The sequence below is a fragment of the Sebastes umbrosus genome, chromosome 1 (genome assembly GCF_015220745.1).
Source record: "Sebastes umbrosus isolate fSebUmb1 chromosome 1, fSebUmb1.pri, whole genome shotgun sequence".
Classification (NCBI taxonomy): domain Eukaryota; kingdom Metazoa; phylum Chordata; class Actinopteri; order Perciformes; family Sebastidae; genus Sebastes; species Sebastes umbrosus.
This window is the reverse complement of record NC_051269.1, coordinates 12,243,067-12,268,003: the sequence shown is the minus strand read 5'-3', so window position 1 is coordinate 12,268,003 and position 24,937 is coordinate 12,243,067. Positions and strand designations below refer to the sequence as shown.

Here is a 24,937-nt window from a genome sequence, read left to right as displayed (position 1 = left end):
TACAGCTGGCCGGTCATTGTTGTGAAATAAACCCCTTCAAGGGGATGCAAGAAGCAGTGTGGCATCGCCTTGTTGGGGTTTATTTCACAACAATGACCGGCTCGCTGTACAATATCCCTTACTTAGGACACATTTCAGTTGATTGCAATCTGCAACCTCACCACTAGATACCATCACCAGATCCTACATACTGCACCTTTAATACAAGAAATATAGCCACTTTAAATCATAATTTTTCCTTCTTTGGTGACTCATACTTACATCACACAGGTTGTCTTAATAAAGATGCCACATTATACCCACTTCTGCTCCTCATTCGATTCATCAGAAACAAGTCATCTGATATTACAACATGTAAGAATTCAAATGTTTTGAAATGGGAGGGTAAAAGACGCCTGGTTGCCTCAGGGCAGTGATGAGGTGTTCTTTGTGTTCCCCTTTCTTTATATATCTGTCGGGGTCTTTTTCTCGGGTTAAAAGGACAAACAAAAATGATGGTAACAATAAGATCTGATGGGGAATAAGAGGGATGTAGCAAAAAAGTAAAAAGGAGAAAATATGAGAGAAGGAAAGAACCAGGCCGTGAGAATGTAGCAGATTAAGGAGAAGTTTGGCCCCTAAAAATAAGCCTTTGAGTTGGCGGATGATGGCGGGGTGGATGGGGAGGGGGGTTTCTGGCTCTGACCCGGATGGTCCTCTTGGATGGTTGATGATGATGGTAATTAAATGTGTTCTTTATGTCGAGTCAGCATATCCTCACTTTGTTACGGCCGGTCTCTGCTGACCAAACCCTGCCAAGATTCCCGAGCTAATCTGCCAAATAATATTCATAAAGTATATTTCTGCAGTTGTCCATCCGCACAGAGCCAAGTCCAAAGATAGCGACTGTGATTTACACAAGGAAGTATTGTTTTAGTTTGAGCTCCTTCAAGAAACTTTTTTTATTCTCTTTTGTTTTAGTATCGGAAAGGAATTTTACTCCCACCGGGGTGTGAAATCTGAGATGTGTGTGTGTTTGTCCTTGAACAAGCCTTGTTTCTGAAGTGATACACCTGCCGCTATAAGACCAATATAGTTCTGGGGAAATAGTTGTGTTTAATCTGGTGTTTATATAGAAAACACATGGGGAATTTATATCATGGCAGTTCATGTTCTAGTGAGATCTACAGGAAAACATTTCCGACTTAGAAGAAATAATGTAGATACTCAGGTTTAGTGCTGGCCAGGGATATATTTTACACGATAAAACTATCAAGCAAAAATAAGTGTAGCTCGATGCACCAGATTTTCAGCATTTCACTGAGAATTGATGTTGTAAATTATGGATTATTCATTGGCACGGAAAGGTGAAAGTGTCTTCTTTCTTCCTCTAATCCTACAATAATGATAACACCTATGGTATAAAGTCAATTTTCATAAATACATAGGCTACAGGAAGTGTGAATTTTACAATTTGAACATGTAAGTAGAGCATCAATTCACCACATTTTACACACCTCCTCTTTAAGTACAGAATTAAATTGACTTTGTTTAATTGAGATTATTCAAAGGGGATTTATTATGCTTTTGTGCTTTTTCACTATAAATATATATATATATATATATATATATAAACAAAGCTAGTCTGAGCGGAGCTGGAGTGGAGTCCAAAGAGTTTGGTTCAGTCACAACAGTGGACCAGCTGACCAATCAGAGCAGACTGGGCTTTGCGGGGCAGGCGCTCAAACGGAGCGTTTCAAACAGAGGGTGAAAAGAGGTGCTTCAGCACAGCCGGTGTGAGAAAAATAAAGCGTTTTTTGAAGATTAAATCATGTAATCATGTTCTGGTAGAAACCCCAAATACAAATATGCACCTCAAAATAAACATAATAGGTCTTCTTTAACAGGTGCTAATTCACTGGATTGGATTTATGGGCAACTGATAGAACCCAACATGAATACAACTAGTAGTCTTAATATGAACATGAGTAGGTGTAAAAAATAACGAACCTTCTGTTCTGTACACTGTACAAATGTTCTTGTGACATAATGTGTCGCCACATTTTTCCACCCACCAACATTTTTCAGACATTGTGTGTAACTGGCATCCCGTCACTTTTGACAGGTGGATATTTTCCAGGTGATTCACTCATTCACTCGCTCTTTAACACCATTAATTGAGTAAGTGCAATATGTTGCAATGTGACCTAATTTCTTAAGCTGTTCTGTCATATGACTGAAATGAGGGAATTGCTGGTGAACATACGGCACATCATTCCCGATTTGTTGGGTCAAGTGAAAGGATTTTTATTTTTAGACTCTCAATAATTGTTCCTATGCCTACAGACACACACACTGCCTAGAGACGACAACATTTTAAAACATTTTAAAACATCATGTCTGCACCAGCGTGCAAACTCCAGGTCTGAGAAGTGAAGCCAATGCAGATGTGCCTTAAACCAGCAGGGGGCGACTCCTCTGGTTGCAAGAAGAAGTCTGATTGTATAGACGTCTATGAGAAAATGAGCCTACTTCTCACTTGATTTATTACCTCAGTAAACATTGTAAACATGAATTTATGGTCTCAATCGCTAGTTTAAAGTCTTCTTCAATAAAGCATGATGTTCATTTAGTAAACTATGGTCCCATTTAGAGTCAAATAGACCATAAAGCAGCGGACGCTTTAGGGCGTGGCTACCTGGTGATTTACAGGTCGCTACCACGGCGTTTTCCAGTCTGGGAGTTGTCCATGTTTTCGTCTTTAGCCCTTTCACAGTGTGTTTTCAGTTCATGAATGTTAATTATAACCTTTTTGGTCGCCTAAAACTGTCTTATTCAGTGTTCGGTTGTACTTAGCTCCACTCTCTCGTCTCACTTCTGGCGACAGCCAAAAACCAAGATGGCCAAAATGATGAACTTGAGGCTTCAAAAAACCAATGGGTGATGTCATGGTGTCTACATCCACTTCTTATATACTGTACAGTCTATGCTCTGTCTACATATGAAGCTACAATCGGTTAACAGTTAGCTTAGCGTAAAGACTGGAAACAGCTAACCTGGCTCAATCCACCTACCCTTTGGTTTTTGTTAACATAACAAATAGATGAAACCTCTCCTGTCTCCAGACCTGTATTTAAAGGACAAATGTGAGAGGACATCGATCTTCTCATCTATATCTCGACAAAAAAGTGAATAAGGCTGCCTGCACAACATTGTCACTATCTCATATGAATCACAGTCTCATGCATTTTTTTCTCACAAACTCAGCTCTAACCGGTAATTGCCAGTTTGCCTGTTGTGCTCAGATTGATGATGCCTTTCTGTGTCACTCTGGAGGAGTCTTAAAGCCTTTCTCACATAGTATGTATGCTGATCATCGGTCCTATGTAGCCTACTTTCCCAAATATGTAGAAACTGAATGGACTCTGCCCTAAGTTTCAATCTGGGAAGAATGGCTAAAATGTGTCTTTAGGGAGAGCCTGGCAGTAGACTGGTAAAAGTAGACCAAAGATTCGACACTAGTTTTAGAGTAAAAAGGGACAGAGCTTCATCTATTTTCTGTTTTGTTTCTCGACGTTAGTGACGAGGTGGAAAAAAAACACACATTGGCACTTGCGTGTTGATCAAGCTTTATTTGTGAAGTCTGTTTCCTGCAAACAGATGCACTTGACTGCACACTGTTTAGCAGATCAGATTACAATACATTTTATTTAGGACACAGTAAGAATATCAATCCATTATTCTGGACTAAAGTGATCAGTAATATATATTGTTAGACAGACCGCCCTGGTGTTCTGTAAAATAATGTAACATCTCCCTCTGCAGGATGGAAACAACTACTGTACCTCACAACAGGGACATTTTCCTCTGCCTGAGCCAAACCAAACCACACTGTGTCACGCTGCGGTGACCTGGCCTCACATCCTCTGACTTACTGATATGAACCCAGCAGATCAGTCCTCCTGAGGTGTGATGACGGCTCAGGAATGAGTTGATCATTTGGAGGGCGGAGGTTCAGGTCGAGGATGGATCGCAATCAGCATGCAGGAGTGAATATCTACACATCAATCTGAGAATATTACAGATTGTCCACAAACATACATCGACTCGGAGGAGTTGCAGCACCTCCTCTGTGGCTGTTGTATTGTTTCAGCTGGTTTGGGCTAAAGAGGGAGAGGAACAATAGAGGCCAATAACAATAATGTAGCTGTCAGGACTGTGAGGGAGGCAAGGTCGCTGAGGTGATACAGTAAACAGGCCAGCCCAGTGCCTTCCTTAATTCCTTAAGTGAACGAAGAAGAAGTTAAAGTTGGACTTAAAGTAATAATGAGTAACTAATATTGTTAGGAAAGGTTGATCAGCTTTTGGCCTTTAAGAGGGAATTGGATCAACACAGGATAAAATTAAAATTAAGTATTATAATTAGGGCTGGCAATCGATTGCGATTAATCGCATGATTGTCCACGATTATTGCGATTAATTGCAAATTAATCACACATTTTTATATCTTTTCAAAATGTACCTTAAAGGGAGATTTGTCAAGTATTTAACACTCTATCAACAAATATGCTGCTTTATGCAAATATATGTATTTATTTATTATTAGCATAAATAATATGTTCAAATCATAACATGGCAAACTGCAGCCCAACAGGCAACAACAGCTGTCAGTGTGTCAGTGTGCTGACTTGACTATGACTTGCCCCAAACTGCATGTGATTATCATAAAGTGGGCATGTCAGTAGAGGGGAGACTCGTGGGTACCCATAGAACCCATTTTCATTCACATATTTTGAGGTCAGAGGTCAAGGGACCCCTTTGAAAATCGCCATGCCAGTTTTTCCTCGCCAAAATTTAGCATAAATTTGGAGCGTATTTTAACCTCCTCAAGCATGGTTGGTACCAATGGGTCCCTTAGGTTTTCTAGTTTCATATGATTCACTCTAGCTTAAAACTTAGCCCACTACAACCTAAAAATCGCAAATTGACGAATTGAAACGAATTTGCGTTAACGCGTTATTATCGCGTTAACTTTGACAGCCCTAGTTCTAACATATCCGTGTTTGGCTGTTTAGCTGACATACATCTTTGTAGGCTAGTATCAAACAGGAATTTCACTTTTAATGTTACAGGAGCTTTTAGGATGAGGGCTGACTGATGTGTTTGGCAAAAGTAACACTTTCTCTGGTAACTTTGGTAATGAGTTAGTAGAGAGCTGCAGGGAAGACGTAGGCTAAACATTTCAGTGAATTTACCACCAAAGTAAAAGTGGACACATATAAACAGTCAATTTGTGTGATGTACAGTAGGCTACTACATCACCTGTGAGTACGTCTCAAAAGATGATTTATTGTTGACATTTAGCTTTTTAACCTTCATTTAGGATTTTAGGAAGGATTTTGGAACATTTGTTTGGAAAAAGATCCATCGTCTCCAGAGGTGGAAAGTAACGATATGTAACCCCAGAAATATATATATTTATGCAAAAAACACTTTTGTATAAATGCTAATTAACTATATTTGTATAAATGCAAACTATATATGCTCAAAGTTGTCAAATTTTGCTTACATTACAAAAATATGTGTGCATGTTGTTCATTTTGTGCTACAGTTTTTGGCTGATTCTATGCTTATAGAGGAACACGTCAGGTTTAATTTTCTGTGACCGCTATGGTTTTCATAATGAGGTGCTGAAATCAGTGCAGCAGTTATCCATCATGCCTTTCACACAAACACACACACACAAACACACACCTGCCTCAGGGGGACAATCAACTGACCAGCAGTAATATCTCCCGCCGGACTGTCCATATTTATGTGTTTGATTCTGGCGATATCATTTTTCTCCACTGAAGGAAGCTCAAAGCTCCGTTGGGTTGTTAGTCTACTGCTCTGTGAACACAACATCACCACTTCTCTGACTGTGTGTGGTCCTCCTGACCCGGTACATCATCAACGCTGCCTGGAACTCAGTTTGATTTTGAGTTTTGCTCACATTACAGTACACAATATGTTGTATTCTGAATGTGTAAACATAATCTAATAAATTCAGACCAGTTTTAAGACACATTTTAGCAATTAATCTGCTAATCATATGCTTTTCCAAAAGAGGGAGATCATCCTACCTATCATCACTGCTTTCAGTTTAGACAAGTTTATTTGATATTATGAGAGGACATACATCAAATAACACACATCTACATATTTCAAAGATGGCACAAAAATGTCCAAGATTTTGATATATGCAAAGTGCTGCAGTCCAGAGGAGGCAGCAGTTTAGAGGAACAGCTAGAAAAGAAGAAATTAAACAAAAGAATTTCAGATTTATGTTTAAAACAATAAACCTTTTTCACGGAAGATATTTGACATGTCACAGTAGAAAAAGCACAGGTGCAAAAAGTAAAATGAATGATGGCTGAATTCAGGGTCCGGTATTGTGCTCATTGCCATGCAGATAGAACATAATAGAACATAGTCACCATCATTAATGTCACTATAGTATTAGTCCTACTATGACAAGTCAAAATGTCTGCTGTGAAAAGGCCCTTTCACACCATGTTGGAGCGTGGACTTCAATTCAAAGTGATTCCTTTATATCTCGTAAATATTATATTATATCTTATGCGTACCCTTACCAAAAAGAAATGTATTCAAGTGTGCTATTAGTATACTTCTTTTAAACTTAAAATAAGAGAGTATACTTTCAGTTTACTTTTTTTGTACTTATCAGAGATATACTTTACTATACAAAAGTATACAGTAAGTAAAGTATACTTGGCTCATACTGACAGGTATACAGAAAAGTCTAAGTATACTTGGCTCATGCTGACAGGTATACAGGAAAGTCTAAGTATACTTGCCATAAAGGCCTACTTGTACTTAATCTTTTGATCGAGATATACTTAAGAAAAGTATAATTAAGTATTCTTGCTTTATGGGCTACAGAAAGGTATACTTGGCTTGTAGTCGTGCTTACTTTTTGATAGAGTGGTTTGATAAAGTATTAAAGTGTGTGATAGGTAGATTTCAGTTCAGGATATTATATATATTATTATATATTCTGGATAATATTTTTCACCTCAACTTTCTTTACAGTTAGTTCTCCAGCCCTATTTCAAATAGTCAAGGTCATTGTGAAGTGCTGGCCTTTAGTTATATCCATATCTTCATGAGACAGGGTTAAACAAATACAAAGTGACTTTAAACAAATGTAAAAAAAAAAAAGAAGTTGAAAATCAAATGTGAATAAAGGAAATTGTGACTCTGCAATCTAGTAGTGTGGTAGTAGCTAGTTAATGTATTAACCCTAGTTTTTTTTATGGAATTAAATTATAGTGTATAATTATAATACTAATACTAATAATAACTAATATAATATAATATAATAATAATAACTAATACAATATAATATAATAATAATAATATACATTATATATATATATATATATTATAATATAATAATAATAATATAATAATACTTGAAACAAACAGTAGGGGGCGTTAATGCGTCACTAACTGCTGCAATGTGCCGACGAAGAAGAAAACCCGGAAGTAGGCTGTGTTTTGTTTTGTCAGGGCGGGAAAGCTCACCGAGGAAGTAAACAAACTACACTCCTCTTTGTACCTCCATGAACGCTACAGGGTACGTTTTGAGTTCACTATCTGATCCAAGCAGTGTTTCTATGTAATCATAACACCAGCTAATTAACGTTAGTCTCTCTAAACTCTGCCATTAAACGGGCTACTGTGAAGCTAACCGTGCTAACAGGACTTAGCTACTGTAACCAACGGAAACCGTTGCCAAGCTGCGAGAGCTGCCGAGGAAAAGGTGGCTAAAGACGGCAGTTAGATACCTCTAACGACCAATAATGTCTTTTATCATCGGTTCATTGCAGCCATGTGTCTCTCAATCGTGTTGACAATGTTTCCCAATATGTTAACTTGTTATTGGGGTTTTTGTTTAGTCACAGTACAGTAAACCAACAACCAACTGCTGTGAACGTGAGGACTCTTAGTCAAAACGTAATACGTCATTACGTCATTTGGGTGAACTAACAAGCTATAATATATATATTCATACACTCGTTGATATGGTTTGGACAACATATTACAAGCAACTCTCAGAATAATGCAATGAAATTCAAAGTCTAACGTTAACGTTACATCCTCCCAAATGACCAGTTTAAAACAGTTTAACAAACTCTGATTATCTTAACCTTAAAGGTCCCATATCGTGCTCATTTTCAGGTTCATACTTGTATTTTGGGTTTCTACTAGAACATGTTTACATGATTTAATGTTCAAAAAACACATTATTTTTCTCATACTGTCTGTCTGAATACACCTATATTCACCCTCTGTCTGAAACGCTCCGTTTTAGTGCATTTCAACGGAATGGCAACAAAACTGCGTTGCTAGGAAACAGTTTGGGTCCATGTTTACATCCTGTAATCCAACAGCTGATGTCATTAACATACACTGCAACAGGAAATAAACTGGGACCCATTTAGTATGTTTACGTTTAAAACTGTGAAATGGTCTAAATATTGTAGATTTGTGACATCACAAATGGACAGAAATCCTGACGGCTTGTTTCAAACACACAGTTTCTTAACGGGCTGTGTGTATTTCTCCATGGATTGAGTGTTTTGATACTTTCACAGTATTTATATATCACTTAAACCTGCTTTATAATATAAAAGACATGAAAATCTCACTTTTTACAATGAGGGACCTTTAATGTATGTATAGGCTTTACAGTGCTGTTTTATTAGACTGCATTACTTTAAGCTGTATCCAACTAATCCACTGGCACTGAAAAGTTGCAAATAGTGATGGGGGAAACAACGCTTTCTAAAGCACTGAATCACCATGAAGCAATAGTGTTGGCTCACTGTTTTCTGTATCTGAGAACGTTTGTGACCCGGCAGCCATGTTGAGATCAGTTGAATAAAATACCAAGCACCACCCACCAGCTAGAGCAAACTTTCTCATTTTACAGCTAAACAGTACACTAGAAGATGCTTCTGAAAACATTTGAGGAGAGAAATAGGCATTACAGTAACAGAATATTGATTCATATTTGATCAGCGCTGCCTAGTATTCAGCTGCCTCCGTTGAATGAACAGCTAATAGGAACGCTAGATTTTCTAAAGCCTGAAAACAGAGCCATGAGGAGGAGCAGAAGTCTAGTTTTCTCTCAGAACACTTGAATTACAATATACTGAAAGGTTATTATAAATTTTGTGCCCAATGATGCAAAAAACATTCTGCCTACCCTTACTTTAAGTACTGTCTACTCTGTAATCCCCCCTCTTCCACCAGGTGACACATTTTGACCATGCCGTCCAAACAGCAGGATGTGGCCAAATCTAACATCTCCCCAGTTCTGTTCATGACCGTGGACGGTGAACCCATGTCTTTCTTTCTGCGACCGGGTCCTGTTAAACGCCAGCTCCAGCCGCTCATCACAGCTGGATCAGGGACGTTGTGCAATGTGCAGCAGCCAGGGGCAATCCTGCTGATTGATCCAGAGGAAAGAGGCTCTATTCCTGAAACTAGTGCTCACTGGTAGGTGCTGGACTGGGACACCATTAGAAAGTGTTTATGTCAGGAAGAATACTGTCTAGCCTATTCAGTTGATAAAAAAGGAAACTACATGGCTGCACCATGAAAGACTATTATTTGGTGTTCATGTTTTTTTTCAGCCAATTTTTATGTCATATTTTGACATTTAGTCTGCTCAGCACATTCACATATACAGCTTAATTATTATATATAATGACAGTAAATAAATCACTTCTCAGCCTTACACTTGTTGGCTAAAGTCTGTCTCATCACACACACTGGGTAGAAGGAATGTACATTTTGTAATTTACCTTTACCACACTGTTACAACATTTACAGTAGCTGCTGTTTGTTCACGGCCAGTCCTCTAAACCTCATTGAAAATACTTCCTACTTCCCTTGGTAGACAATTAAATTGAATTTTGCTCTGTAAAGGGGAGCTTTAATACTGTTAATGGAAAAATGTCTATATATTAACATGGTTTACTATATGAACTTTTATTCCTCCTGTCTGATGAAAAAGCACTTTTAAGTTTTAGCACAGTGAGCTGAAGCATTGTCATGTATACTGTATGTGTGTGATCAGCTGGATAATTTAATTCATCAAAAGTTTTTACTGTGTGAATAACTTTAAAATATTCAAAACATGAAAATGAAGGTGCCGTTTGTTTTCTCCTCAGGTACGTGTCCACCCAGTACATTCACGACTGTGTTGAGAAGGGTGAACAGCTGAATTTAGAGGACTACAGGTTAAATCCTGAAGTGGTCCCGAGACAGCCTGCTAGACTCAACAATAGCAAAGAGACCTCAACTAGAGTCTTAGAAGGTATGATGTGAAGACCTAACAAACCAAAGTTTAATCATAAAAAGCTGCTGAAATCCTGTCAAATAAAAAGAAATGTGCACTGGTTTTGTATTAGCTACAATTGATTATGACATTGGGAATTCATGTTACTGTGTTTATTTGTTTTAAATCTACTGATGAATATACTTTCTGTCATACTTTCATTATGATTAGGCAGGGTTGCCTACACCGCTGAGGAGGATGCTGCCATTTTGAGTCATGTCAGCAAGCACAAGACAACGATTGGGGGAAACCGGCTTTGGCAAGAGATGGAGAAGCAGCGTGTGACTAGTCACAGCTGGCAGTCCATGAAATACCGTTATAGAGCGCAGCTGGCAAAGAAAAAGTCAGAGGTTGTGGAGGTGACAACAACAGAGAAGGACACCAAGGCAGCAGAGGGAGAGATCAAGGTAATTTACCTGGAATCATCTTCAACAGAACACTCGCTGAATAATTTCAACGGCAACCAAACAGAGGAACGTCTGCACTTCATCAATTATACGGCGTAGTGTAGCCTATGTAGTGTGTCTGGCGTAGTTTTGGAAGCTGCTGTTGGTAATAGACACAACTTTTGCTAATGGAAATACAAAAATATTAATTAATATTTGAAGGAGATGTTTTCACAGCAATATAAAATAGATAATAGAGAGGGAATTATGACCTGTTTAACTTCCTAACTAAAACCAGTATGTAAACAGTAATAAAGGAGTGTATGTTGAAGTGCATGGATTTATTGTTTCACTTTTGTTTTTTACCGTGGTATCGAATTGGTATTGAGAATCGTGGCATTTCACTGGTAGGCTACTGGTATTGACTGTTAAATCTCTGGTATTTTGGCATCCCTACTAATGTGTAACAAACTGAACTGAACTGGACTTCCTGATGGAAACTCGGCTTTATAATGTTCAGGCTTTGTTGGGAGGATGTTAAGAGACATGTTTATTTATTTGGTGCTGTATTGTGCTACAATATATTGAAAGCTGTTTTTATATTATTGTATTATGTCCCCCTCATGGATGTAAATGCATGTGTACGAAATATGAGACACCTTTCAATATAGTGCAGTTCTCACAGGTAGCCAGCAATCAGTATACCCAAGTAATACCAGAGAAACAATGGAGTGTTCATTGTACATGCCACCTTCTGCAGGTCATCCAGGTTGTCTCTATGTGTCAGATGAGGGCTGTCAAAATATACAAAAATTCTCTATACGGTAAAAAAAAAAAATCAAGATGTTAATATTGCAAGATCACGTCTATGGAGTGTATTTTTTTATTCAACCACTGGGTGGCGCCAACAAAAAGAAATCAATTGTACACACTTTTGCTTAAATCTTTCTAAATAACATGGTGATCATGAAAACACATACAGTATAATGCAACAGCTTTGGAATACTTCCAGATTACTCATAGTCACATCTTTTATAGGCATGAAGCCTGAAGTTTCTCCTCTGTCTCCTCCTAGGTAGAAGGAAATAAAGAGACAGATGTTCAGAAAACCTCCAGTGCAGAAGATGCTACTCCACCTCAGATACACTCAGCGGACACAGACCTCACACAGGTAGTAACCAGAACTCACTGCCTAAGACAAACACCACAGTTTAAGTATTGAATAGTAAGTTTGTATGTGATTTAAATAATACATTCAAATGAGCGGAACTGAACACAACAGATTTGGTGTCTCCACAGATAGACGCCCTGTCCGAACCATCTGAAAACACACAACCAGAGATTGTGGAAGCTCAAACATCCATCCCTCCCCAAGAAGAAGAGCAACATGTGAACTCACAGACAGATAAACAGCCAGCTGAGAGCTCACAGGTAGAGACTGTAGAAGCTGAAGCATCTAACTCCCCCCAACCTGAGGGACCATGTTTGGACACACAGACCGATGCTCGCCCCATTCCAGCTGATAGTGCAGAACCAGAAATGGATGAACCACAAACAATCATCTCTCCACAAAAAGAAAGTGTGCCAGAGGACTCTCTTCCAGATCAGCCTGAGTCCCTGCCCGACACCCCTCCTCAGAAAAAGCCCAAAGAGAAGCAGAAGGCCTCCCTTGAGCCGGAACAACCGCAGCGTCGCTCAACACGCAGGCAGCTTGTCGTCGAAATGATGTCATCGCCTGAACCTTATGCCAAAAAACTCAGATCTTCAACACCTTCTCCAGTGCTATCGTCTTCATCTCTCCAGCCCTCAAAGAAAACTAAATCAGCCGTTAAGTCTCCTCTTCAAACTGACACAACAGTAGACCAGCCGCCTTCTAAGAGAGCCAGAGGAAAGAGTCTAGCAGCAGTGGAGGAGAGTCAACAGGAGGAGACTGAAAAAGCTGTCGTCTCTGAAACAGCACAAGCAGGTTTGTTATACCTGCATCAGGGTGGGACACAAAACACAGCTTTTATACTGAAGACTTGAGTAAAATGTTCAATCGTGCAGGGTGGATGATCTCTCCTCTCCTCTTTCTACCTCCATCACTGTTTTGCAGATACTGAGTCTAATTCAGAGCCACAGGAAGGAAAGAAGAAAGAAAAGAGAAAGTTGGGGATTTTAGAGTTGGCTACAAAGGAGTTTGAAGATGAAAGTGAGGTAAGACACAGCAGAGAATAGCACACTAAAAAAATAAATGATTGCTTGTCAAAAGGTTTTAGATTTGTCAGTTTGAGGTATAATATGCAACAGTTGTTGGTTGGTGATTTTATACACACCGCATTCAAAGTTGGCCCCTCCACCACAGCTCAACTAGCGAGAGGGAGAGAGCGCGCTGTTAGTGGGAACAAAGCAGTGAATCAGAGAAATAAAATGTTATTTTTTGATGGTTTCACTGCGGTTACGTTCTAAAACACAAATAAACACACGGCTAACTCCGCACAACCCTGCGGGAAGATGACGAGTTTACGGATTTTGAATGAATTCAGCCGAAAGGCAAGCTGTCCTCTCTACCTGGTGTGTCTGCGCCTCGCTCAAACTGACACAGCAGAGGAGAGACAGAGGAACAGGGGAACTCACAGCGATGTAACAAACCTGTTCTCATCCATCAAATACAGCCGCAAAGCATCTAAAGGGGGACTTGTGCCCATCGATGTATAATACTTCTGCTTGGTATCCGAAGCCGAGGGGCGTGACACAGTGGCGATGTTTAACCTCCTGAACGGGCTGCCCACACTGAGCGCTGTTATTGGCTGGGGGTTACAACCCCACGTGGGGCCCAAAGGTTAGCTTACAGACGGCCAGAAGCGTCCCGGGTTAAGCAAAATAAGAAGAAAAGAGGAAATACAGACAGAGGACAGGGGCTCTGCCGAAACAGACACCACCGCACACTTCTAGTGTGGCATAAGTGATGATTAAGAGGGATTAATCAGTTTATACATAATATTTTAGGAAATTGTTGCATATTATACCTTTAATCAACAAATGGCTTCAGCTCTAGTTGCTATTATCTTTTGCTTCATCACTTCATCACACAAAAAATGTTGCTCAAATGTTCCCCTCCACAAATAAAACCCTATTATGCGGCTGAACACCCACATAAGAGAAGTTTGCCTTTCTGGCAGAAATCTTTTAGGTTTAGGCAACAAGCCTACTTGGTTATGTTTAGGAAAAGATCGTGGTTTGGGTTAGAATAAACCCTTTCTGGCAGAAAGCCCCGAAGGCAAACTTCTCGCATGTGCACTGAACACAAAGGCAGTGTCAAAGGACCATATTATTTTCACATGGAAAAATCCTGAGTTGTTCTTTAAATATTTAAACTGTCATGTTCCCGTCTTTCAGTCTGATGAGGACGGAGCTCCAGATATCCAAAACCCAACTGAAACAGTGATGACAAAACCCACATCCACAGGACCTCCGCTCCCCACTTCAGACACAGCTGCAGACACACGTACTTCCACAAAGTCCAACCCTGAACATGGACCACGCCTCCAGGAGGACACGCAAGAGCCCCAGACCTCCAGTAGCAACTGCCTGCCAAAGACAGGCGGCCCCGAACCTGCAACCACTGAACCTGCAACAACTAAACCTGCAACAACTAAACCTGCAATAACTGAACCTGCAATAACTGAACCTGCAGCCACTGAACCTGCAACAACTAAACCTGCAACAACTGAACCTGCAGCAACTGAACCTGCAACCACCGAGGCTGTCAATGCAACCTCCAAGGCCCACCTGTTCATATTCGACAGGGAATCTCAGGAGGAAGACTCTCAGTCCCTTATTGGTGATAATCCAGTAGCTTCATCTAAGCCACAGCCAACAGTGAACAAAGACGCTGCATTTTCACTGACCCAGGTCCAGTTGGAAGAGGACAAGCAGCGAATCAAAGAGCTGATGAAGCAGACAAACCAGGTGAGCACTGTGGTGCCAGAGATGCATCCTAAAAAATGCATTCTTGGTTATATTCTGTTTGGCATTTCTAATTTCTCCTAACTATTTTTGTTGAAGGACTTAGTCAGTGTGACCAAAGCCCTGTTGAGGACCAGCGGAGACTTCTCTGCTGCCCGGGAGCAGCTTTTGAACCCCTCCTCCATTTCAGGACCATTTTGGAGTCGCTGTGACGACGCTCTTTTGATCTCGGCTGATCTGTCGGTCCGACAGCAGCTGCTAGAGAAATACAGCGAGGAGGGCGTGGCCAAAAGAATCATGTTCCTCGAGGTAGAGGGATGAAAATGAAAGACAGGTTAGTACTAATAGAACGGAGGAGTAAGCAGATCTGGACATAAGGAGTAAACTCATCTATTATACAGCCTAACTAGTGTGAAATTAGTGAGCTGGTTAGCTGACATTTGATTCTTTCAGCATGAAAACTATACATTTTGTGGCCCTCTCTTTAATTGCTGCTCCTCTTGACTAACTTTGAAGTGATAAAATCAGAAAATTAAACTAGAGGCTTTAACTATTAAACATTTTTAGGTAGGTTAAGAAGAGGCTAATATTTGTGCCATGCTCTATACCTTTGTTTAGGAGCAGAATCTTTTAATGCATTCATCATAAAAATACTATTTTATGTGGTTTTAAATTTGTTTGTATACATTAAATTGCATATACAGTAGTTTTATACCATTTAAAACACTTGCTTGCATTATAAATAAATAAATAAATAAATGTTCTTGTTTTATATGTGTTGTGTTTCACCACTTACTTTGAACAAATTGCATCTGAGTGTTTAAAAGAAAAATGACACTTGGGCCTTGTATGAAATCTGTGAGAGGAGGACCTCTAGTGGTCACAGATTAATGAAAACATGAAAATAAGTTAAACTGGTACCCTTTAACTAAAAAGAGTTGCTGCTTTTAGTGTAACAAAATGTGCCTCGACTACTGAAAGTATTATAAATATTACTGCAACCAAGTTCTTGCATTGTTTCATACACACACTGTCACAATTTTCTGGATTTCCAAGTGGAAGTAAAAAGCTCAGATTTAGGTGTTAGAGCAATTTATATCCACTTTGTCATTAACAGGAAATAGTACAGGAAATAATGTGTAGAGAAAAACAAGGTCCATTTTTGAATTAATACCAACAATCACCATTTTGAGTAAAGCCATTCATCTTCACTGAAATAGATGGTAATGATTGGATTACGTAAATCACACTTTCCAACAATTATACAATTATATTTTGTATATCCATGGCTGTAATGAACTGCAATACAAAATGGATTTCTGATGACAACAAAAGTGCCCCAACTTTGTCTTTTGGAGGGCCAAAATTGAAACTTAATGGTGGGCGACGAGCCAAATGCAAAAACCTATTGTACTGTATTGTTAAGATGCAAAATGGTACTAGGATCCCAAGTGGCCCTAATTGAAATGCCTTTTTGTCCGTGTGTCACGGTCTTTGCTTTTTAATTTTTTTTCTTATGTCACTCCCGTCAAACTGACTACCAGTGCAAAGTGTCACTCTGCCTGCCGTGCTCAGTTTATCAAAAATAATTGATGATTAGGCACTCTATATATTCAAAGAGCATTTTTACCTCACAAAAAATAAAACCGCATAAACAGTGATTTATGATACAATTTTAAAAAAAAAAACAATTTGCTAGAAAACATCTGGGGGACCAAATCGAACCTTATGACGGGCAAACTTTGGGCAGCCCAGATTTACAGTAACATTAAATAACTACTATATAAATCACTTTGACTACAGAATAGACCGTACATATTAGTAATAATAAACTTTATCACTTTTACTAATGGTTGTAAACAGAGCATTAAAGTATATTATATTAACAAAACAACTACAATTTAAAAAAAAAAAAAAAAATCATTTTCTGAACACATGAAACCTACTCTTTAAATTAGAATAGTTTATTTGTGAGTGTAAAGTATAAAAAAAAGAAACAAATTAGCCTTGATTTTTATCCAATCCACCATTTTATTTCATTTTTCCCCCCAATATCAATAGAGTACATTCATAATTTTTAAACATTCTGCCCCAGACCCACATGAATACACTGTATCAAGAGTTTAAACAAAAATAATAACAAATCTAAGAGAGAAAAGCAATTAAATTAAAGCAAACAGATCAACCACTTCAAATGAAACCAACAGGATACTTCCTGTGATGCAAATGAAACACAAAGACCAGTATCCAACACACCCAAATATGGCCACAAGTATTGCTGCACCTTTTATCTCCCCCGTCATAAAATGAAATACAAGAAATAATGACATTTAACAGCAAACGTGTATGCCAATGGATGTCTAAAACTGTATGTTGACATGACAGTTAACCATTTAATCCCAGTACCACACTGATAAAAACCAATCCTATAAAACCCTTTTTAGTATGAAACATTCACATCCAACCCGGACCTAATTTACATACATCTAGGTCACACATACTGTAAGTTGTTCAGGTAAGAACCCGTTTAGTAAAGCAAAACATACCAAGGTCTCCAAAAACAGCACACCATATATCCCTGGATTTAAACAGCTACATAGAGGAAGCCTCCAATCACGCTACATTCATTAAGGAGCGTTGCTACAGTTTTATCAACCGGATGTCGTTTGACTTTGACCTGCTTCGAGAGGAGAAAATGGAGATAATACACTTAACGTAAAGTCTCGTAGTTTGCACGAATTTTGAAAAATCCTGTAAGTGTCTGCAAACTAAACACGTGGTGGTGGGCATGAACAAACACTGAGACTGATAGTTTTCCAGAGTTATAAGGGTTCATAGCTTGATTTACATCTTTGTCATGTTGTCACTGTACACTTTGCTTTGGTTGGCTGGTTAGTGTGATGGTGGTGTGGGCTACGATCTAAACAAGGAAGAGCGGGCTGTGTTACGCCTGCTGTTTCAACCAATAAATAAAGCGTTTGATGGCGATATAAAGTACAGTACTAATAAAACAATGGCTCTTTGTTTCTTATCAGGCTGGTTTTACATCAACTCAAACATCAAGTGATATGAAGGATATCTGTGAGTAAGACGGTTCCTCACTCTTGTCTTGGATAATTAGTTTTTATTATGGGTGATCTGATTTGGTCAATAAGTGACCGAAACGTCTGGAAAAGCAGAATATGGCGACAATAACACACTTTTTTGGTTAACATAGAATGATTACAAAACAGTGAAAAATACATTTTATGCCACAAATACAATGAATTAATGATTAAGTTTGACGCACAGTCTGCATTGCAGCTATTTAGTTCAAAAAATAATGTTGTAAAAAAAAACTAAAGAAAACCATAGCTCTTTTTCCCCCACAAACATGCTGAAATAACAAAAGGCTGCGTTTTAACATTCTGCTTCTATAAAACTTCAAGATTGAAGTAGCACTTAATCTTTGATCCAGCAAACCGTACGTACATTATAATACAAAGAGGTGATTAAAAGATCACTTCTGTCCCCATGCGCCGATCGGTTTCCACGTGAATCCACTGGAAAGCGAGAAATCGACATCTCAATCTGTTGCAATGAGACATAATATGAACAAAAAGGCCTCTGGGGTATACGATCACATGCCTACAGCCTTCTATGTACAGTCTGTCACTTTTAGCCCCGATTCAGAAGAGACAAAGCAGGATGTGCAACCCGTCTGGAACAGAGTCCCCTAGCAGGACAGCTCATAATGAAACCACACACAAACAAACATAAAGGTTCTCCCAACAAAAAAAAACAACATAAGATTTTCATCAATGAAGATTATGTGGAAGGGAAGCTTTTAGAAATGTATCCTTTGGTTTTACGTAAGATGTTAGAGGGCATGGTTTGGCTGTGATAACTTTAATTTGATTTCTTTTATAAAACCTATTGTATTTTAGCCATTTAAAGGAGCAGTGTGTAGGATCTGGCGGTATCTAGTGGTCAGGTTGTGAAGTAGAAGAACTACGAACTACGCCCTCTCTCGAGCCAGTTGTAAGAGTACAGTGCATACAGTGTGTTTGTATGTGGGTGAGTAACGTTATCGACTCCAGTCCAAGCAGACAAAGTTAACAGTGTTTGGTGTATTTGGTTTCTGGGCTACTGTAGAAACATGGCGGTGTAACACGGCGGACTCCGTGAAGAGGACCCGCTCCCTATGTAGATATAAACGGCTCATTCTAAGCTAATGAAAACACAATGATTTGTATTTTCAGGTGATTATACACTAGTGAAAAAATACTTATTAATGTTATATTTAGGGCTGTCAAAGTTAACGCATTAATAACGTGTTAATGCTAAATTGTTTTAATGCAACAAAGTTTTGCATTAATGCAGTTGATCTTTTGGAGGCTGTGGCGGGCTCACTAGCATACTAGCATCATATGAAACTAGAGAACCTAAGGAATCCATTGGTACCAACCATGTCATATTAGCTTGTTGCGAAGGAGGTTAAATAACGCTCCAAACTTGTGCTAAATTCTGGCGAGAAAAAACTGTCATGGCCATTTTCAAAGGGGTCTCTTGACCTTTGACCTCCAGATATGTGAATGTAAATGGGTTCTATGGGTACCCACGAGTCTCCCCTTTACAGACATGCCCACTTTATGATAATCACATGCAGTTTGGGGCAAGTCATAGTCAAGTCAGCACACTGACACACTGACAGCTGTTGTTGGGTTTGAGTTTGCCATGTTATGATTTGAGCATATTTTTATGCTAAATGCAGTACCTGTGAGGGTTTCTGGACAATATTTGTCATTGTTTTGTGTCGTTAATTGATTTCCAATAATAAATATATACATACATTTGCCTAAAGCAGCATATTTGTCCACTCCCATGTTGATAAGAGTATTAAATATTTGACTAATCTCCCTTTAAGGTACATTTAATCCATTTGACAGCCCTAATTCTATTCTATTTATGCAAATAGATCCCCCTAATTGTTACACACTGGTTCTTTAAAATAACATGTCTTGATGTGCACAAGTGAACTGCACAAGACGAGAACAATATTTCCTCAATTAAGTAGATCAGAATCAGAACAATGCACTTCCTGTTTCAGTAGCATCTGGCAGATGCTGACGATTATAGTCATAAATGAAGATATTAGGCGCTTATTGAGGGGGCACTGTTCCAGTTTTTTTTAACGTCCCATACTAAGATTATTTCACGCTCAAACACACACACACAAAAAAAAAGAGTTCTCAAAATGATACATAGAAAACACCTGCTTTGCTTAAAAGGCTAATTGTATTGGTTTGAAGAGAAACGAGGGAGGGTGAAAGCCAGTCCAAAAATAAGGCCAGCTAAGTTGCATAGAACGTCAGTAGTGCACTGATGCATCAAAAGGCTGTGCTCCTTTCCTCTGTCGACTTTGGCAACTCTGCAGAGTTCCCTCAGAAACCACCAGAACTCCAACACCATTTGTCTCCACTCCTTGTTTTGTCTCCTTGGCAGAAGACACTTACACCCCCCAACAGTTTAATTTGAACCGCAAACAAAAACAAAAACAAAATAGTGTTCCAATTCATGTGCAGAGACGTTTTTCTATCTAAATGAAATATTAAAAAATATATGTAAAGATGGATGTACTTTTTTTTTTGTGGAGGAGCACAATATGTACTATTTTCAATTCCTTTAGAATAAAAGGACATTAATAGGGTAAGAATATGTACAAAATACTTCTCAGCCAGTTTAAAATATTAGAGAATTATTTTTTCTCTCCCCTAAAATGATGTGAAGCTCTGGACAAGGATCCAGCGAGGCAGCAGTGAGGAAGAGAGCACAGCTCGGACTCTACTTGCACCGGTTCTCTTCGTGAAGCAAAGACCGCCACCACCACTTCCTAAACAACAGAAATAGTATAAAAGCACCAGTTGTGGGCCTGCATCCGTGAGCACGACCATCAGAACTTCAACAGGTCAAACGGGCCCAGTTTTAGGTTGCTCCACCTCTCTAGCAGGGTGGACACATGTACACATTTGACCCCTGACGATGAGGGGCGTTCAGGAAGAGGTGGGACAACGCCCGGTAATGCAGCCATCAACTAATGGGGACAACTGAAGGGACTTCAGCTTCTGCGTCCTTTTCCGAGATCTCGTCCTGGATCTCGTCCGTGTTCCCTGAGTCGCTGCTGGCCACGGAGCTGACGGAGGGAGAGTTCCTGCCGCCTTTAATCATCCGCCGGCAGGTCTCCATCTGCACGTCCAAACCTCTCTTCATGCTGCACATCTCCATGTACTCGTGCAGATGTCGGTTCATGTCGCTCTTTGCTGTGGCCAATTCCATCTAAGAGAAGGGAAACGGATTAAACAAAGAGAGGATGTAAGAGATTGGGTTGAAAATGACGCTCTGCGTAGCTTTATTAACGTTTTAGATGGACTCTCCCCTGAAACATCCCAATATCTCAAGATAATATAACAGTGCTGAATTGGTTGAACTTATTTAATCATGAAAACTCAAAGTCCATGAAGAATTTAAAACGGCACACCACTTTAAACTTAATTAGTTAATGGAACAATCATTTTCACAATATCGACCACACTGCACATTAGAAACTATGGCACTACAGCCACTCCTTTCTTTTTTAAACCAATGGCTATTAACTGACTACTGTCAGTGTCTAATATTCTGTCAATCATCTTCCCACAAGGGGTTGCAGGATGAATCTAAGGGGTCACCAGATAATTAAAATGATAGAACAAACAAAACCCAACAAAACATTTCTGCCTCCTAAATTTTTTTTTTTCTTCTACTTTTTCCTCTAATTTTTTCATGCGAATTACTGAATAATTCCATCTCCTCAGACCTCTGAAAGTTATCTAAATAGAACAAGAAAATTGATTAAACTGATCAAATGGTAGACATAATGCAACCAGTGATAAAGGGTTGCAAGACATTGGTTCTTTTTACAGGGTCACATGTAAAAAAAGGTTAGGATCCACTGATCTAGAAAATGCTATGGAAGCCTATTTACACCAGTAAAAATACAGTAAAAAGATGAGAAGTTAATCATGATGATGATATAAAAAAATGCACTCGGTAAGTCAACATTTTGGTTTAGGCACAGGCGACATCTCTGTACACCTAAAGAAAAGACTGAAATAAAATATAAATCTGGTGTAAGTCCCTTGCTCTGTCTCTCCTTTCTTAATGATTTTCATACAGTCCCCAAGAAAACCAGATCAAAAGATGGACTATTTCCTGGATTCAGCCGCATTGTCCCAAATCAATACTACAAACTAATTCTATGTACAACATATTAAACATCATAATATAGCAGTTATTGTACAAAAATACCAACATACCATATTATACTAACAGGAAATGATACAATACGTTGGTTGTCAATCAAACTGCGACGTTTGAGGTAACTGCCAATTAAACTGCATAAATAGACCTCAAAATGTTTTTCCAAACATTTTCCAATATTTCCTTGGAGCTGTTTCACCACCACCCAAAATGTATTTCAATTTTGTCCAGCTGTGAGTATTTCCTCCATTACCTTTGTGCAATGCATTGTGGGAGAATAGTATCCATCAATCACAGCTAATGTTTCTTGTTGTTTATGTTTTTAATATGCTTTAATGTGTTTGCTTTGTGCTTGCAAGTCTACGTTGTCTACCTCGATCTCGCCGATGGACTCCTGGTACTCCTGCTCTCTGGTCTTAAATAGCGACTCTGTTTCATCAATGAGGCTGCCAAGACTTCCATCCTGGGAGTCCTTAGAGAGCACAGACACAAGTCTCATTCATCATGCATGAGTAAACATCTGACACAGCAGCCATAGCAATGATCTACTGGCTGCCTTGCGTGAGTTTAAAAACCATATACTGTGCAAAAGGACCATAAATGCAGACGGGACTCACCGGATCAGAAGCTGCACCGTTACCATAGGTTGGGCCGGCGACCGTGCCGGACGCCGCGGCGATGCTGCCCGGGATGTTGCCCGGGATGTTGTAGTTTGTGAAGTCCTCCCACAGCAACAGAGTCTCCTCGTTTTCCTCCCACGTCAGACTGTCGCAGTCGTCGTCTATTTCAAACGTCTCGCGCCTGGCAACAAAGGAGTTATCTGAACAATGTCTGCGTAGGGACAAGGACAGAGAACGGAAAGAGCAGGAGAGAGAGAGAGAAGAGGAAGAACAAGTATGACAGCCAGCAGATCCAGCAAAAAGGTCACAAGCACAGAGGAAGATGAGCTTACGAAGAAGACAAATAGATGGAAGGAAGAGTTTATGGAAAAGAGCAGGCACTGAAAACTTTCTTTTTAAAATATTTAAGGGTTAGTGATTAGTGAAAACAATTAGAGAGCAATTAACGCCCACAGTATTTACAGTATCTGCAGAGTTTTGCTGAATGAGCATGTTAGTTGCAACCCTCCATATAAACACTAGAGGGAGATGAAGGAATACATAGTTCCATCAAAACTGTACTCGTTTGGTGTAACTGCAGATAATATTTAGGCTCATTCAAATCAGAGAGGACTTGATACTGGTGTGTGTGTGTGTGTGTGCTTTGTTGGTGCATTATGTATGCGTGTCTGAGTGTGTCGCTTACAGCTGGTTGAGCATGCGTTTCATTTCGTCCGTGATGTTGAGCGACCCGGGTACGTCCTCCTCTGAAGGGCTGGGCTCGGCATCCATCTCTGAGCTCTCCTCATCAGACACCACTTTACGCTCTTTTCTCCTGCAGCAGGCCATGGCACCCTGCAAAACACACACCAAAGAATTATAAACACACACGATCCAAGGCAAACCTGATGAAACCTGAAAACTAATGCTGTTTGATCATAAGCTTCCAATAAGGTAGTATTCCTGAATGGTTTGCGAGGAGCATTGACATTTTAGACTCTTTTTTAGGAGTGCTAAAGCACCCCTAAATTTAATCTCAGCACCCCTAAAAAATGATTATCAAACCCTCTGAGACCCGCGGGATCACGGCTGACATTACTGTCTTTAAGAGGTTGTAGCAGTCATAAAGCTAGAGTGAAGATATTGGTATCATATGAAACTAGAAAACCTAATGAATACATTGTAAAAACCATGTCATGTTAAAAAAAAAAAATAACATTCCAAATTGAGGCTTAGTTTTGGCGCGGGAAAACTGGCGTGGCAATTTTTCAAAGGGGTCCCACCTCAAGACATAAAGACACCATAATTTGATGCAGAAAAGGCATAAATTGGTGCAAAAAATTCACCAAAATGCAGAAAAAGAAGTGGTTGACACTCAAAATTTCCTTGGGAGGGGACCCTCAGACCTGCTTATTATGTGTCCCCCCAATGTTGAAACGAAACCTACGCCCTTGACTGTACATATCACATTCTCCCTAAAGGTCTGACCCTAGATCGCCCCTGGCAAAGAGCATTTCTACTTTCTGCCTGCTTCTTAAATTTGTCTCCTGATGAGACTCTTTTTGTGTGGAATCTCCTTCATAAACACTGAGAAGAGAAGCCACCAGCTTGATTTATACTCGGGCTTCAACCAGCACTGTCGGCGCAATATGATAACCTTGTGTACAGCTAAGAGTTACCACATCAGCATTTCACTTTTCTGCATGTATATGTGTGTGTGTGAATATGCAAGAGTCACTACTGTAAGTGTTCTGTATGTTTATATGTTTGTTTGAGTGTTTGCGAACATGCAGACGTGCGTTCCTGCTGCACCTTTTAGAAGGGTCACTGAGTGCATGATCAGCCAGTGAGAAACAAAACAGTCACTACACACATTCAGCCACTGGCAGCTCTGATTTCATATCCAGAGTGCTGACCTGTTTCCTTCACAGAATAATTCATTTTTCTTTCTGCAGTTACTGTCCAACAGTGAAACAGCAGATGGGTACCCACCCTGTCTGGGAGCGACCGGGCCGGACTGATGCTGAACATCTTCGACATGTCCTCGGAGTTGCGTTGCTGAGCCACATCGCAAAGTTTGGCCGTGATGTCGATCCGCCTGCAGATGTCCATGTCCACCCGCCTGGCTTTCTCCTGGATCTTGGTGTCCAGGTCAGACATTTGCTGCAAGAGTGATGATAGTGGTTTTAGATGTCATGTGCAGTCCAAACATACAGTACGTGAAGTTGATTCACTGAAGCAGGAGAATAACTTAAGTTGACTTCCATCTGGTCATATTACATCAGTTCCAGGAATTAACAAAGTCAGTGTTGGTAAAATCATCTCCATACCAG

At 39.6% G+C, this 24,937-nt stretch overlaps 2 protein-coding genes across 5 annotated transcripts in view; one reads left to right on the top strand and one right to left on the bottom strand.

Annotated features, from left to right (window-relative positions):
• The first annotated feature begins 7,490 nt into the window (after window positions 1-7,490).
• On the top strand, window positions 7,491-17,282 carry LOC119492256 (telomeric repeat binding factor 2, interacting protein). The gene is made up of 9 exons (XM_037776584.1): window positions 7,491-7,621; window positions 9,304-9,549; window positions 10,227-10,372; window positions 10,565-10,800; window positions 11,855-11,950; window positions 12,079-12,745; window positions 12,875-12,975; window positions 14,158-14,730; window positions 14,827-17,282. The coding sequence occupies exons 2-9, from the start codon at window positions 9,320-9,322 to the stop codon at window positions 15,046-15,048; spliced, it is 2,271 nt and encodes a 756-aa protein (XP_037632512.1). The 5' UTR covers window positions 7,491-7,621; window positions 9,304-9,319; the 3' UTR covers window positions 15,049-17,282.
• A 2,708-nt stretch (window positions 17,283-19,990) lies between these two features.
• Window positions 19,991-24,937, bottom strand: part of iffo2b (intermediate filament family orphan 2b) — a 31,678-nt gene continuing 26,731 nt past the window's right edge. For 2 of the 4 annotated variants that reach the window (XM_037767035.1, XM_037767045.1), the window contains exons 4-8: window positions 24,597-24,767; window positions 23,311-23,459; window positions 22,623-22,836; window positions 22,379-22,477; window positions 19,991-21,042 (exon numbers count right to left, since the gene is read on the bottom strand). In XM_037767035.1, coding sequence (XP_037622963.1) covers window positions 20,797-21,042; window positions 22,379-22,477; window positions 22,623-22,836; window positions 23,311-23,459; window positions 24,597-24,767 — 879 coding nt within the window. In that variant the 3' untranslated portion in view covers window positions 19,991-20,796. The remainder of the gene's footprint in view (window positions 21,043-22,378; window positions 22,478-22,622; window positions 22,837-23,310; window positions 23,460-24,596; window positions 24,768-24,937) is intronic. The other 2 variants (XM_037767051.1, XM_037767060.1) reach the window with 1 other exon arrangement.